Below are 18,128 nucleotides of genomic sequence, written 5' to 3'. Positions count from 1 at the left end.
TGAGAGTAATTATTTTTTCCCCCCTATCCTCTGTTAAATTGGAAATCAATAGAGCACAGCCTTGTATTGTGTACTCAGGGCTTCTGCTTTATTCTGCACATGTTTATGTAAATTAACTAAGGGTCGAGCTGCTGGTCTATGATACCCTGGCACTTTGCAGGAAAATCATGTGTCCATACCAATGTGCTGTCATGTGTGGGGTGTATCATACTCACTTGTAGGACGCAAGCCTTTGCCGTCTCCAGGCCTCCATCTTCAGGAGTCGCCGCACATAGATCAAGGGACACCCGGTTCACTTGTACAACCAAAAGTTTACTGGACAGGTCACGTTCATCAGATTGTAACATGTAGTTTTGGGCACAACACTTATTGTTTCCTTAATACATTATGTTTTCAGCATTGCTATCCGTTCTTCCTGGACTATCCCTACGTTTACTGGTTCCTTTAGCCCAAGAAATTTCCCTTCCGGTTTCACAGTACACCTGGGATCCGTTACCATCCTTTCACGTGGTTCCATTTCCACTATCCCCTTTATTACATGGGATAAGGATATCGAGTCTTGTGCTCCGGTTACTGTACTTACCTATCTGAGTAACTATCAGGAAGCAGTCCCTTTTTACTGTAACTTGTAACTCTACTATGGGCTAGTCCCAAACTTTAACTATGTTTGTTCCTAAAGTATGTAGCTGGGCAGAGCACTTTTTACAACATCATGCATTACAATTCCCATCTGTCAAAACCTTTAGTAACTTATCTTTACATTAAATATAATACACTTCTACTGCTTACCAAGTCTATCTTATGTCCTAAGTCCTACCCTATAAACTTGTGGTACTGTACATTAACATTACTATATCACAATATATATTCAGAGAGAGAGAGGTGCAGAACCTTATTTACAATGTATTACAAAGTGATTGGTGACTTCATGCGTAGGAACGTGACAGTATAGTCCACCACTCTTACATAGGCACTTTAGAGTCACAGGCGGCAAAGGAAAAGTTCACTACGAACTGAGCTAAAAGTAACTTTTAGGGGCACAAATAGAAATGGTAAACTTCCTTCCGAATCAGAGTTAAACCACGTTCACACTTACAGCTCTGGCAAAAATTAAGAGACGACCACATCAAATCCCTGTCATGGCCAGCCCAATCTCCAGACCTGAATCCCAGTGAAAACTTGGAATGTAATCAAGACGATGATGGATAGTCACAATTCATCAAACAAAGAAGAACTGCTTAAATTTTTGCACCAGAAGCAGTGTGAAAGAAATCATGGTTATTCCACAGAATATTGAACTCTTCCTGAGTTAAAACATTAGTATTGTTGTTTCTAAATGATTGTGAACTTGTTTTCTTTGCATTATTTTAGGTCTGAAAGCACTGTTTTTTTATTTTGACCATTTCTCATTTTCAGAAAAAAAAAATTATTGCTTGGAAATTCCAAGACATGTTGTCAGCAGTTTGTAGACTAAAAGAACAATTTACATTTTACTCAAAAATATACCAATAAAGAGAAAAATCAGACAAACTGAACATTTGGAAGTGGTCTCATAGTTTTTGTAGCAGCTGTATATTATTTGGTCAGTATTTTACATCAGTATTTCTTAGGTAGTTTTTCCTCCAATCCTGGTTTTAACTATCAGGGTCAGACTGGTCTAGCGGGGAATTGAGAAAATCCCTGGTGGGCCCTTGCTATGGACAAGAGAGAGGTGTAGGAAGGAGATGAAGAAAGAAAAAAAAGTCTGTGGTTTTTAGGGGAACAAGCTCTTTAAAAGCGCAGGCTGAGTATATGCAGTGACATACCTGAACCGCTGTGTCGCTTTTCCCGATGAAGACTGAAGAGTGTGCGTCTGACATTACCAGTGTAGTGACGTCAGTGTCATGTGCCATATGTGACAGCGCACTCATGTCAGCTGCCAAGCTCTGTAAGGTTGGTGGCCATTTTAATGGATATTTAGGGGGGGCAGGACAAGGGACTAAGATGGATATATGGTGAGTCAGAATGGATATAAGGGACAGCCAGGACAGATACATGGGGAGCCAGGAGGGATATATGGGGGGAAGAAGGATAAGGGACCAGGTTGGATATATAGGGGAGTAAGGATGGATGTAATGGGGGCCAGGATGGACATATGGGGGCCAGGACATTTGACATGTGGGGTATGGGGAGGTCAGGACAAGAGGCATATGGGGGCTAGGATGGATATATATGGGGGGAGCCAGAACAAAGGACATATGGGGGGCCAGGATGGATACATGGGGGCAGAATGAGGCATATGGGGGCCAGGATGGATATTTGGGGGGGCAGGGCAAGGGACATATTGCCTGGATGAATGTATGGGGGTGCAGGAGAAGAGACCCACGGGGGTCAGGATGGGTATGTGGGGGGGTCCAGGTCAAGGGACATATGAGGGCCAGGATGGATATATGGGGGGGCGAGGACAACAGACATATAGGGGACAGGATGAATATAGATATTGGGGCCAGGCTGCACATCGGACATAGAGGGGCAGGCTGAACAAGGGACAAAGAGGTCCAGGCTAGGGCATATTTTTAAATGGGCCAGGCTGTACGAGATTATTAAATACAGGGGGCCAGGATGAGGGACTTAATTTATTTTTGTGGGGCCAGAATGAGGAACATGCTGTATTAGTTTATGGTGACAAGTGGGGAACATAATTTCTTTAGGGTCCAATTAGGGACTGTCACGTGGTCCTTCTCCGATACCACACAATCAACAAAGTGAGGGAAGTGTGAACAATCCCAAGACCTTTATTATAGGCAAAACTAAAAGGCCCATAAACAATCCACCACACTGAGGATACAATAGTCCAGAACACAAATGCAGTTAACAGGATAAATGTCCAAGGAGATGAGTCCAATAGTCCAGCAGACAGAGGATAAAATGGGTCCATATGCTTCCCCTCCTCTCTGACGTGCTGTCTTCACACGATCATCACCACACCAGGTCTGATTTGTACAGCTCCTGTCCTCCCCAGCCCCCTCCTTATGTTCAGGGGTATTGCAGAGAAAGGGAGACACAAAAGCGCAATAGGGTCTTATCCGTGTTACAAAGAGAGATTCCACTTAAGAAATTTGCTCACCTGGTTAGGGTAAGAGAAAGCATATAGTCTGGCGGCTGCTGCAGATCCACAGGTCCTCAACGACCAGAAGAAATAACGTATTCAGGGGAATTTGTAGTTATATTCCGCGCTGCCGCAAGAAAGTATTCCAGGAGATCAATGGCAAAGATTCACAGTGGTTTATTCTACGCGTATCGGGGGTCTCATGCCCCCTTCCTGTGCCTCAAAAGTATCACACGTATTGGCGCTTGAGAAGCAGCGGTACAGTTAGAGCTGTTCCCCAGCGCTGGTTGCTGAAGACGGTTCTCATCATTCTTCCCTGTTCTGCCAGCGATCAGGAAGAATGATGAGAGTTATATCCAACTGATAACAGCGACAACAGGCAGTGGCTGATGGGACTACTACTCCCATTGGCCTACACCTGCTGCCGTGAATAACAGTAAGAGTAGGCTGATGGTAGTATTTATCACCCACCACCTGCTCTTTAAATAAATAATTAAAAAATCCAGCTTGGGTTTCCATGTATTTTCTATAACCAGCCAGGCAAAACTGACAGCTGGAGGCTGCAACCCTCAGCTGTCAGTGTTAGCAAGGCTGGTTATCAAGAATAGAGGGATCCCCATGCTGTTTTTTTAAATTATTTAAATAAATCATTTTTTTTAAAACGGCGTGGGGTCCGGTCCATTTTTGACACCCAGCCTTGCTAACACTGACAGCTGAGGGTATTCTCAGGCTGGTAAGAGGCCATGGCCTCACCACAGTTCAGCTCAGTAAGTTAACCGCAGAGATCTGCGGTGAACTAACTGAGCTGAACTTTTTCTCACGGTGCTGAGGTCATCACAGTGCAGCCCATCTGGGAACAAAGCCTCAGCGACTGATGGTAAACTCAACGAGGTCACTGCTGCTCATTGATGTCGCGTTCGCAGAAGGTCATTCCCCAGTGGTTTGAAGCTTGGATGGCCGAATCTTGGCACTGTCCAGGTTGAAAACTAGTAGTCCCCAGACCTTGATTACGTTGTGGGACAGAATGACGGACAGGTAAGGGATAGTGTTTTTTTTTTAATTTTTGTTTAATTACAGGAGATGAGGGATTCAGTGGAATTAGCGTTAGGTGAGTATAACTGTGTTTGTTATTTTTAAATAAAAATGGAAAAGTGTTTTTTTATTTCTATTAAAGGACTTTATTCTGGCTGTCTTTTTTACCATATAACTATAGGATTAGTAATGGATAGGTGTCTTATAGACGCCTCTCCATTACTAAGCCATGGGCTTGATGTCACCTGACAATACAAGAGTGACATCAACCAAATATTACCCCACTTGTCACCGCTACAGGGCAAATGGGAAGAGCATGGTAAACCGCCAAAATTGACGCATCTAATAGATGTGCCTTTTCTGGGTGGCAGCTGGCTGCTACTTATAGGCTGGCCGGCCAATTTCCATGGCCCCTTACCAGCCTGAGAATACCGGACCCCAGCTGTCTGCTTTAGCAAGACTGGTTATCAAAAATGAGGGGGACCCCATGCCATGTTTTTAAATTATATATTTAACTGAAACAAATGCATGGGGACCCCTCTATTCTTGATAACCAGCCTTGCTAATGCTGACAACTGAGGGTTGCAGTCGGCAGCTGTCAGGTTTGCCTGGCTGGTTACCAAAAGTACAGGGGAACCCACCCCATTTTTTAAATGTATTTATAGTGCAAGCGGCGGGTGATGAACACTCCCATCAGCCGCCGCATGCTCTCACTGTCATTTGAGGCAGCAGGTAAAGGCTGAAGGGAGTAATAGTCCCATCAGCCACCGCCTGCGCTCGCTGTTATCAGTTAACGCTCCTCATGATGAGAGCCGTCTCTAGCACCCAGTGCCGGTGAACAGCGCTAACTGTAATGCTGCTTCTCAGGCATCGTAACGTGTGGTACTGATGCAAGTATTACAAACACAGACACACATATCTGGCACTGCTTTTGTGGTACTGGAAATATCAGGATGTGTGAAACTGGCCTAAGAGAGCGCTGGCTCCGCTCCATAGGCATTGTACACACGCGGCTCCGCTCTATATGCCTCATATAAGTGCTGCACCGCTCCGTACACAAGTGGCTACACTCCGTAGACATTGAAAACATGCGGTTATGCTCCGTACACACACGGCTCTACTTTGTACACCTTGTACATATATGGAAAGAAAAAAATGGAAAGGGATCCAGCGATAGGCGGGGGTAGTTAAAATATAACTTTTATTACAAAAGTGTTAAAAATGATCTAATGATCATGAGCAAGACTATCGTCCAAACGCATTGATCTGCTCCTCTGTGTGTACAGTGCCAGACAATATGTGTTTCCATTATTTTTAACACTTTTGTAATAAAAGTTATATTTTAACAACCCCCGCCACTTGCTGGATCCCTTTCCATATTTTCTTCTTTCTCAAGTTTCTTGTTTGCTCGACTGGATCCGGGTAAGGCGTTGGCTGGTAGCAGGGAATCCACACACAGCACACACTACTTTATCTTTCTCTTTTTTTGCATTGTACATACAGGGCTCCACTCCATACACACACGACTCCACTCTGTACACCTTGTACACACACGGCTCTGCTCCGTACACCTTGTGCACACATGGCTCTGCTCCATACACCTCGTACACACGCGGCTCCGCTCCGTACACCTCGTACACACGCGGCTCCGCTCCGTACACCTCGTACATACGCGGCTCAGCTCCGCTCACCTCGTACACACGCGGCTCCGCTCTGTACACCTCGTACACACGCGACTCCGCTCCGTACACCTCGTACACACGCGGCTCCGCTCCGTACACCTTGTACACACGCGGCTCCGCTCCGTACACCTCGTACACACGCGACTCCACTCCGTACACCTCGTACACACGCGGCTCCGCTCCGTACACCTCGTACACACGCGGCTCCGCTCCGTACACCTCGTGCACACGCGGCTCCGCTCCGTACACCTCGTACACACGTGGCTCCGCTCCGTACACCTCGTACACACGCGGCTCCACTCCGTACACCTCGTACACACGCGGCTCCACTCCGTACACCTCGTACACACGCGGCTCCGCTCCGTACACCTCGTACACACGTGGCTCCGCTCCGTACACCTCGTACACACGTGGCTCCACTCCGTACACCTCGTACACACACGGCTCTGCTCCGAACACCTCGTACACACACGGCTCTGCTCCGTACACCTCGTACACACACGGCTCCACTCCGTACACCTCGTACACACGCGGCTCCGCTCCGTACACATCGTACACACACGGCTCCGCTCCGTACACCTCGTACACACACGGCTCTGCTACATCCCCCCTGTAAACCCCTCCTGACCCCACACAGAAACTTCCCCTCATCCAGCACCATGACAACCAGCACAGCAGAGTCCTGCATACACTGAGGCTCCTGATCATGTGACCCCTGACTCCTCCCCTCCTGTGACCTCATCCCAGGTCCTGTGGCACAGAGCAGCCATATATGTGGAGTGCGGCTCTGCAGGTGGAGGTAGGTGCTGGAGATTCCCCATTACTGGGCACAGGGGGCAGTGCTGAGCCTAGTCCGGTGTTTTTCTGTTGTCACTTTATAAAAATTATTAATGTTTTGTTTCTTTTCCGCTGATAGATACGACCCAACTCTGAAAAATAAGACTATGGAAACCCATATTACTCTCATAGTACAGCGCTTTCTTGCTCCCCACACAGTATAATGTTCCCACTTCATCGCTGAGACTATTTCTATATTTTGTGTTCACACTTTATAAGACTCATATTTAGTATATATAATATTTAATCCTGTTCCTCTGATACCACCCAATTGTGAAAGACAGTAAGGAAACGTATTCCTCACACAGTACAGTGCTGTTCTCTTGCCCCAATACAGTATAATGTTCCCACAGTACCATCATCCCCCCACACACAGTATAATGTTCCCCCAGTACCACCATCCCCCCACACAGTATAATGTTCCCACAGTACCATCATCCCCCCACACACAGTATAATGTTCCCCCAGTACCACCATCCCCCCACACACAGTATAATGTCCCCCCAGTACCTCCATCCCCCCACACACTGTATAATGTTCCCACAGTACCACCATCCCCCCCACACACAGTATAATGTTCCCACAGTACCGCCATCCCCCCCACACAGTATAATGTTCCCCCAGTACCACCATCCTCCCACACACAGTATAATGTTCCCACAGTACCTCCATCCCCCCACACACTGTATAATGTTCCCACAGTACCGCCATCCTCCCACACACAGTATAATGTTCCCCCAGTACCGCCATCCCCCCACACACAGTATAATGTTCCCACAGTACCACCATCCCCCCACACACAGTATAATGTTCCCCCAGTACCGCCATCCTCCCACACACAGTATAATGTTCCCACAGTACCTCCATCCCCCCACACACTGTATAATGTTCCCACAGTACCGCCATCCTCCCACACACAGTATAATGTTCCCACAGTACCATCATCCCCCCACACACAGTATAATGTTCCCCCAGTACCTCCATCCCCCCACACACTGTATAATGTTCCCACAGTACCACCATCCCCCCCACACACAGTATAATGTTCCCACAGTACCGCCATCCCCCCCACACAGTATAATGTTCCCCCAGTACCACCATCCTCCCACACACAGTATAATGTTCCCACAGTACCTCCATCCCCCCACACACTGTATAATGTTCCCACAGTACCGCCATCCTCCCACACACAGTATAATGTTCCCCCAGTACCGCCATCCCCCCACACACAGTATAATGTTCCCCCAGTACCACCATCCCCCCACACACAGTATAATGTTCCCCCAGTACCGCCATCCTCCCACACACAGTATAATGTTCCCACAGTACCTCCATCCCCCCACACACTGTATAATGTTCCCACAGTACCGCCATCCTCCCACACACAGTATAATGTTCCCCCAGTACTGCCATCCCCCCACACACTGTATAATGTTCCCACAGTACCGCCATCCCCCCACACACAGTATAATGTTCCCCCAGTACTACCATCCCCCCACACACAGTATAATGTCCCCCCAGTACCGCCATCCCCCACACACAGTATAATGTTCCACCTGTACCGCCATCCTCCCACACACAGTATAATGTTCCCACAGTACCACCATTTCCCCACACACAATATAATGTTCCCACAGTACCGCCATCCTCCCACACACAGTATAATGTTCCCCCAGTACCGCCATCCCGACATAAACTGTATAATGTTCCCACAGTACCGCCATCCCCCCACACACAGTATAATGTTCCCACAGTACCGCCATCCCCCCACACACAGTATAATGTTCCCACTGTACCGCCATCCCCCCACACACAGTATAATGTTCCCCCAGTACTACCATCCCCCCACACACAGTATAATGTTCCCACAGTACCGCCATCCTCCCACACACAGTATAATGTTCCACCAGTACCGCCATCCTCCCACACACAGTATAATGTTCCCCCAGTACCGCCATCCCCCCACACACTGTATAATGTTCCCACAGTACCGCCATCCCCCCACACACAGTATAATGTTCCCCCAGTACTACCATCCCCCCACACACAGTATAATGTCCCCCCAGTACCGCCATCCCCCACACACAGTATAATGTTCCACCAGTACCGCCATCCTCCCACACACAGTATAATGTTCCCACAGTACCACCATTTCCCCACACACTGTATAATGTTCCCACAGTACCGCCATCCCCCCACACACAGTATAATGTTCCCCCAGTACCACCATCCCCCCACACACAGTATAATGTTCCCCCAGTACCACCATCCCCCACACACAATATAATGTTCCCCCAGTACCACCATCCCCCCACACACAGTATAATGTACCCACAGTACCACCATCCCCCACACACAGTAAAATGTTCCCACAGTACCACCATCCTCCCACACACAGTATAATGTTCCCACAGTACCGCCATCCCCCACACACAGTATAATGATCCCCCAGTACCGCCATCCCCCCACACACAGTATAATGTTCCCACAGTACCGCCATCCCCCCCCACACAGTATAATGTTCCCCCAGTACTACCATCCCCCCCACACACAGTATAATGTCCCCCCAGTACCGCCATCCCCCACACACAGTATAATGTTTCACCAGTACCGCCATCCTTCCACACACAGTATAATGTTCCCACAGTACCGCCATCCCCCCACACACTGTATAATGTTCCCACAGTACCGCCTTCCCCCCACATAGTATAATGTTCCCACAGTACCACCATCCCCCCACACACAGTATAATGTTCCCCCAGTACTACCATCCCCCCACACACAGTATAATGTCCCCCCAGTACCGCCATCCCCCCACACACAGTATAATGTTCCACCAGTACCGCCATCCCTCCCACACACACAGTATAATGTTCCACCAGTACCGCCATCCTCCCACACACAGTATAATGTTCCCACAGTACCACCATCCCCCCACACACTGTATAATGTTCCCACAGTACCGCCATCCCCCCACACACAGTATAATGTTCCCACAGTACCGCTATCCCCCCACACAGTATAATGTTCCCCCATTACCGCCATATCCCCCCACACACAGTATAATGTTCCCCCAGTACCGCCATCCCCCACACAGTATAATGTGTGGATAAATCAGAGGTTTTTCTTTAAAGTTAGTCAGGAGTTTAGAAACTTAATATGGGGCAAACAGACTCCGAGAATTAAACTGGAAACATTGCAAAAAAATAAAGAAATGGGAAGGCTTGCGGTTCCTAACCCATTTAGTTTGGAAAATCGAAGGCTTAGGGGTGATCTTATTACAATGTATAAATATATGCGGGGACAATACCAAGACCTTTCTAATGATCTTTTTACTCTTAGACCTGTGACGGGGACAAGGGGGCATCCTCTACATCTGGAGGAAAGAAGGTTTAAGCATACTCACAGACGCGGATTCTTTACTGTAAGAGCAGTGAGACTATGGAACTCTCTGCCATATGATGTTGTAATGAGTATTTCCCTACTAAAATTTAAGAAGGGCCTGAATGCTTTTCTTGAAAAGTATAATATTACAGGGTATATACACTAGTTTCCTTAATATTGCGCTGATCCAGGGAGCTAGTCTGATTGCCGTATGTGGAGTCGGGAAGGAATTTTTTTCCCCAATGTGAAGCTTACTGTTTGCCACATGGGTTTTTTTTTGCCTTTCTCTGGATCAACATGTTAGGGCAAGTTAGGATAGGGTATGGGTTGAACTAGATGGACTTAAAGTCTCCCTTCAACCTTAATAACTATGTTACTATGTATTGGTATATTATGTGGCATCTCAGCTTCAAGATATTCGGGGAAGGGACGACCCTGGGGGAGGTGGAGCTAAGCGTATGTTGCTACAGCACTATTTCCGATCGGATAAACTCTATGAGGTATTGGAGGTGCATTAGTTTGGGACACTTGGAGGCAAAATACCGACTGTGCTGTTATGTCATAAACTTTGGGAGACGGTGAATAGAAGGTGTTTCACAATTTACTCCTGGAGCATCAAGGGTTTAAACAGATTAAAGGCCCCGTCTCACATAACACGATCGTTAGCGAGATCGCTGAAACGTCACAGGTTTTGTGACGCAACAGCGACCTCACCAGCAATCTCGCTACATGTGACACATAGCGGCGACCGGCTGGATATCGCTGATCATGCTTGAATGTCCTAAGCCATTTTTTGATCGTTGGCGTCCCTGTGGCCAGCAGGCATCGCTGAGCGTCTCCGCATGATAAATTGACATGCTGCGGACTATAAAGATGCGCCGAATGTGCGTATACGCGGGTCTGCCACCTGCGTGTTTGTACGTATAGTGGAGATGGGATTTCATAAAATCCCCTCCACTATGCTGTAACATCTGGACGCTGCGGCTGTACACAGCGTCCAATCCGCAGCAAATACGCCCCATGGAAACTTACCATTATGGTTCTTCAGGGTGGATGGTGGAGAACTGTGTTTCTCTGATGTTTGTCTGGTTGTTGTTATTTTTCCCTTTTGTTCCTTTGTGCAAATCTTTATGAAGATCAATAAAAAAAAAATTTGATTAAAAAAAAAAAAAGTGGGAATGGTGACAATTAGGTGCCATAAATTCAAATTCATTCTTTGAGATTAGGTTTATATCTAGATGCTGGACCAAAATGTTAGTAAGAATGTCACTATATTTAGACTTTGGTGGAAAGCCTAAAAGGGAATTTAGCAGACGCATCAGTGAACACCTCGGAGACATCAGACATAAAAGTCATACCCATTGGTAGACAAATTAGAGAGTATCATCGGTGACAACACAGCTATCTCCTTTTGCATTTTAGAGGTTGTAAGACAAAATTTCAGAACAGGAGATTGGAATAAACTAATCCTCCAAAAAGAATACCAATGGATTTTCCGTTTGGACTATTGTTTCCTCCCGCGGGGCTGAATGAACAGATGACCTTGGTTGTTTTAGGGTCTGTATATGGGAATTTCTGCAGTAAGCCTGTTACTCCACTTCTGGCTCCATACAAGAGACATTGCTAGACACCTCTTACCATGGTGTATACCACAGGTGATATCTACTGTTCTGTGACCCCATGCGCCAGGAGTGGGTGAGTATGACGGGGGCAGAGTGATATTCACCTGTCCCGGTTCCATCGCCGTGCACCGCTGTGTCTCCAGGTCCTCCTGCTGTGACAGCAGAGGGCACGATGACATAGTCAGTGCGCGCCCTCTGCTGTCACTGCAGAGACTCGGGAGACACAGCGGTGGATGGGCATGGAGCGGGGACCGGTAAATATCGCCGTGCCGGGGGCTCAGGACACCGGTACCTGGCCCCCAGCGATGGAGAGGTGAGTGTGTCATTTTTGTATTTATTGTGGCAGCAGCAAATAAGGGGTATTTATGGAGCATCTTATGGGGCAGCATTAACCCTTGTGCCGCACCATATGGGGGGTATTTATGGAGCATCTTATGGGGCAGCATTAACCCTTGTGCAGCAGCATATTATGGGGGGTATTTATGGAGCATCTTATGGGACAGCATTAACCCTTGTGCAGCAGCATATGGGGGTATTTATGTAGCATCTTATGGGGCAGCATTAACCCTTGTGCAGCAGCATATGGGGGTATTTATGTAGCATCTTATGGGGCAGCATTAACCTTTGTGCAGCAGCATATGGTGGGGTATTTATGGAGCATCTTATGGGGCAGCATTAACTCTTGTGCAGCAGCATATTATGGGGGGTATTTATGGAGCATCTTATGGGGCAGCATTAACTCTTGTGCAGCAGCATATTATGGGGGGTATTTATGGAGCATCTTATGAGGCAGCATTAACCCTTGTGCAGCAGCATATTATGGGGGGTATTTATGGAGCATTTTATGGGGCAGCATTAACCCTTGTGCAGCAGCATATGGGGGGTATTTATAGAGCATCTTCTTGGGCCAGCATTAACCCTTGTGCAGCAGCATATGGGGGTATTTATGGAGCATCTTATGGGGCAGCATTAACCCTTGTGCAGCAGCATATTATGGGGGGTATTTATGGAGCATCTTATGGGACAGCATTAACCCTTGTGCAGCAGCATATGGGGGTATTTATGTAGCATCTTATGGGGCAGCATTAACCATTGTGCAGCAGCATATTATGGGGGTATTCATGGAGCATGTTATGAGGCAGCATTAACCCTTGTGCAGCAGCATATTATGGGGGGTATTTATGGAGCATTTTATGGGGCAGCATTAACCCTTGTGCAGCATCATATGGGGGTATTTATGGAGCATCTTATGGGGCATCATTAACCCTTGTGCAGCAGCATATGGGGGGTTTTATCTATGGAGCATCTTCTTGGACCACCATTAACCCTAGGATTATACGTGAGTCAATAAGTTTTCCCAGGTTTTTGTGGCAAAATTAGGAGGGTCGGTTTATACACGAGTATATGCGGTACTTTCTACATGGCTGTAGGCTCATGACCATTTTTTTTGTTTGATGTGTGGTCTAAAGTATATAGGTTTTATTAGTAGATGTCAGGAATAAAAACAGAATTATTAAAATAGTAAAGATGGTAACACATTAATGATTCCACACTACTCCTGTGCCACCACTGCTTGAGTCGTCCATCAGTCTCTGTATTTCCTGGTGATTCTCAACAAACTTGTGACACCTATGGCCAATTAGTTACTGAATAAATGACCATCATATCCAGTGATTGGGAACATGGAGGAAATGACATGGTCAGCAATTCAACTTATGTTCCATGTGGAGACATGAGGGGGCGAGGTCAGTGGGTGCTCTGGTCTGCTAACCGAAATCGCATGGCCATTGAACGCACACTCTCCTTTTACCATAACAGTACTCAGACAACACAGGGTGAGGATTAAACAGTGTGGCAATATTTTATTGAACCACAAACGGGCAAATAACACGTAGAACAGTCCCAGCAAAATACCCAAGATGGTTCAGAATTACAGATTCTCACCCTTCCGATGACTTGCTGGGATAAGAGTAATAGTTGCTATTACTTCAGAGCTTCCAGGGCCGTCTACCCTACCTGTTGCATGCAGACAGAGAGGAGGTAATGACAAACTTAGGAAGATGACAGTCCATTCAAGTACAGGGCCAGTTGACCGGAGCGTCACGACCTGGCTTCAGCTTCCAGAGCCGACTGCCCTACTTGTGGCATGCACAGAGAGGAGGTAAGAACAATCTTAGAAAGATGACAGTCCATTGAGGTACAAGGCCAGTTGACTGGCGGGTCACAACCTGGCTTCGCCAAACATATCCATGGATTCGCGATGGACAAGGGAGCAGATCTGCCTTCTTTCAGCCGGGGCCGTGGTCCCCTAAGCTGGCATCTTTAAGATGCAAAACATTAGCATTTCATACATTTATAGATATCAATTTAACCTACAAGAAAAGTCAACATTTCAAACTCTTGACCAACAAGAAATAATTAAGTTCACAAGTCAACATATAGATAAGTCTATTCCTCCTGGTTTGCTGAAAATAGACGTCTGGTTAATTAAGATAAAATGCTGTGTCCTCACATTCCACTCTACAAGATCAGAGAATGCAACATCTATGTTATATCTCCTCACATCTTTCCCTTTATTATCTCCAGTAATTGTATTATTACATGGGATTCTTTATTTTGTTTCATCCGTGTCTTCTTTTTCACATCAAGGTCCCTACAATATTGGATCTTCTTAGTGGAGAGCTTCTATATTTAGAGAATTTTTCTAATTTACTCATCAAGGATGGATGTGGACAAGGACAAAATGGCAGAGAGGCTATTGCATCTCACCCTAGAGATCCTCTTCCGGCTTACTGGAGAGGTGAGAGATTCTGATGATGTCACATTGCAGCATTCTTATCTTTGGGGATAACAGACAGACAGAACTGGAGAGGTGAGGACTCTGGAAATGACTGTAGTGAGATATATTAATCTGTCTCTCCGTAAACAGGATTATAAAGTAGTGAAGAGGACGTCTAGTGAGCGCTGTCAGTACCCTATTTCTGATGGATGGGAAAGACCCGTGAGCCTAATGATGCGGCCTCCACCTCACCCCCTGATGTATGAGGACATCAGTGACCAGAAGATCCTAGAACTCACCTACAAAATGATTGAGCTGCTGACTAGAGAGGTGACACTGTTGGGAATCCTGGGACATTATGCAGTAACTAGCTATGAACCCGTTCTACGCCCGGGTGGCGAGCGTTTTTATTGGTATATGGTCTCCTATCCTGCTATGTGCTGCCACCCTCCTATCCTGGTACTCATGGTACCCTCACCCCCCCAATCCTGGAATGCATGGTACCCCATTCTTCATCCTGGTATGCATGGTCCCCTCACCCCCCAATCCTGGTATACATGGTACTCCCTCATCCGTATCCTGGTATGTATGGTCCCCTCACCCCCTATCCTGGTATGCATGGTACCCCTCATCCCCCAATCCTGGTATGCATGATACCCCTCATCCCCCAATCCTGGTATGCATGGTCCTCTCACCCGCCTAGCATGGTACCCCTCATCCCCTATACCTGGTATGCATGGTACCCCTCATCCCCCAGTCCTGGTATGCATGGTCCCCTCACCCCCTACCCTGGTATGTATGGTCCCCTCACCACCTATCCTGGTATGCATGGTACCCCTCATACCCCAATCCTGGTATGCATGGTCCCCTCACCCCCTATCCTGGTATATATGGTCCGCTCACCACCTATCCTGGTATGCATGGTACCCCTCATCCGGCAATCCTGGTATGCATGGTCCCCCTCATCCCCCAATCCTGGTATGCATGGTCCTCTTACGCCCCTATCCTGGTATGCATGGTCCCCTCACCCCCTGTCCTGGTAAGCATGGTACCCCTCATCCTCCAATCCTGGTATGCATGGCCCCCTCACCCCCCTATCCTGGTATGCATGGTCCCCTCACACCTATTAAAAGTACACAAAAAAAAGCCCATTTATACTCACCCTTCTTTCCTGTGCTACAGCGCTGTTCTGCTGGAGGCCGGGGCAGGAGTGCGGGCGGAATCGCGCATGCCCATAGCGCTGTCCGGCGCCATATTGCTGAAGACACACTGCAAGTGTGTCTTCAGTAAAATGGCGCCGGATCGCGCATGCACAGCGAGATTCCGGCCGCACTCCATCCCCGGTCTCCTGCCCCGAAGAGAAGCGCCGCGGCAACGCTCCTCCCGGTCAGGTAAGTATGTAAGTATGGCGTCGGAGATGGCGGTATGCATTGTGTACGGTACCGCCATCTCCGGCGCCATAGACACTCCTCAAAGCTGGCTGCCTCATTCTGTCTGGAGCCAGACTGCGCAGGCGTGTCGTGTTTGCGCAGTCTATAAAGGCTTCGGACAGAGTGACACAGCGTTATATTATAGATGCTATGAAGGGATGGGGAGGGATGATGGTATCATTGTATATGTTAAGTTCTTATAAGGTGTCAGGATGTCGCCGTCTACTTCTCCATGTAGGAGTGGTAGTATTTAGAAGCACACAAATATCTGTACATACAAAAGAAAGAGAGTAGTTCTCCAGAGAAGACAAATCCAATTAAATAAAACCTTCGTTATTAGAGTAGTAAAAAATTTAAAAAAATGCACTGGTCACCTTGAAAGTCCACAATACATAACCGACACGTTTCAGCTAGAAGCCTTAATCATGGTATGAAGAAAGAGATGACGGTATCATTGTATGTGTCAGGTTCCTATAAGGTGTCAGGATATCGCTGTCTATCTTTCCATGGAGGAGTGGGAGTATCTAGAAGGACACAAAGATCTGTACAAGGACGTCATGATGGAGGTTCCCCAGCCACTCACATCACCAGGTAATAGACAGGACTAAATACACACGGCCTATAATTATCTGTATGTAAAGAATGAATTCAGTCCCTGTATGTGTTTCCTCCAGTTCTATCCAGTAAGAGGACAACACCAGAGAGATGTCCCCGTCCTCTTCTTCCACAGGACTGTAAACCAGATCTCATTGTTCCTCAGGATCATCAGGTAGATGGAAAGAAGGTGTCATGAGATCTCCCCTATGATGTGTAGACGGCTGTGAAGGTCTTGTGCTCAGTCTCGTTTTATCCCCCAGTATTATATGTTTTATACTTGTGTAATGAGAACGGTGGAGATGGCAGGATTAGAGCTGGTCATAGATGGGACTTTTCCCTCTCTCTGTGACTTTTACAATATTTGTTTCAGGGTGAAGATCTGACCCGTTTTAATACTACTGAGACATATGTGATGAGTGATGAGCAGTTTAAAGAGGAGACTACTACAGATGATTACCCACGTGAGTAGTAACCACTAAATGCAGAGATGTCATAGATTCTTCTCAGCCATTAGTTTTCACTGCTTTATCGGTGGTGTAGTCTGGACCTATTACAATCATGTGATCACCATTCTGCCGTTAGACCCCTGCCTGTTCCCCCAGCCAAAACTTTTCTATTACTTTGGGCATTGATCGCACTTCTTCTATAGCGCTTACAACCTGGAGGATCCACCGACCCCTTGTGACTAGAAGACACTGACTCTTAACTGCCCCGATTTTTAAACTACAAAGCCAAATGCCAGCATAGGTAGAATGTGTTGACAAGTTATAAAGTCAGTTGAAAAAGATATTATAATGGGTGTCAAGGATACACAGCCTGGAGAGTCACACAGAACCCACCACTTTGTTAAGGGAACGCAACTCCGCTGCCTCCAATCATAAGGACAATTGCACAATCGAGTGACGGATGAGGCCACAGCCGCTTCCACTACTATTCCAGTTATTGGGGAACTAACAGTGAGCGTATGGTGTATACATACCTCCAATTCCAGCACATGGACCATATGTACAGTATATACCACTCATACGGTCACTGCCAGCTCCGCCACTATCAATCGTTTGGACACCCGTTACAGGTAGCTTGTGGCTTCAGGGGTACAGTTTACAGAGCAAGAAGAACAGAACTATTCAGTTTTATTTTTAATCCAGAAAGATAGCCAGTGTTATAAAAAAAAATATACAAGATGATACAAAATGGGAACAAAACAATATGATATATAAAATTACATAAAATAAAAGGGATAACAAAAGAAACTTACTAAACCTTGGCTTGAAAGTGCGGTTTGACACAGTTTTGTGCATTTCTGAAAAGAAGGACACCACTGAACAGAGGTCCAACAGAGTCCAGAGTAACTCTGCCTCATTAGAATCATAGAATCGTAGAGTTGGAAGGGACCTCCTGGGCCATCTGGTCCAACCCCCTGCTCAAAGCAGGATTCGCTAAATCATCCCAGTTAGATGTCTGTCCAGCCTCTGTTTGAAGACTTCCATTGAAGGAGAACTCACCACTTCTCGTGGCAGCCTGTTCCACTCATTGATCACTCTAACTGTCAAAAAGTTTTTTCTAATATCTAATCTGTGTCTCCTCCCATTCAGCTTCATCCCATTGCTTCTAGTCTTTCCTTGTGCAAATGAGAATAAAGTTGATCCTTCTACAATGTGACAGCCCTTTAAATAT

The 18,128-nt window shown here is 46.8% G+C and overlaps 1 protein-coding gene across 1 annotated transcript in view; it reads left to right on the top strand.

Annotated features, from left to right (window-relative positions):
• LOC141053001 (uncharacterized) overlaps positions 1-18,128 on the top strand; it is a 151,239-nt gene that overhangs the window by 122,008 nt on the left and 11,103 nt on the right. Inside the window, 4 exon segments of the mRNA XM_073550322.1 lie at positions 14,575-14,754; positions 16,322-16,445; positions 16,529-16,623; positions 16,822-16,912. Coding sequence (XP_073406423.1) covers positions 14,575-14,754; positions 16,322-16,445; positions 16,529-16,623; positions 16,822-16,912 — 490 coding nt within the window.

This window comes from Dendrobates tinctorius, unplaced genomic scaffold (genome assembly GCF_039654945.1).
Source record: "Dendrobates tinctorius isolate UK_male_01 unplaced genomic scaffold, ASM3965494v1 ptg000164l, whole genome shotgun sequence".
Lineage (NCBI taxonomy): Eukaryota > Metazoa > Chordata > Amphibia > Anura > Dendrobatidae > Dendrobates > Dendrobates tinctorius.
This window is presented reverse-complemented; position numbering and strand designations above follow the sequence as displayed.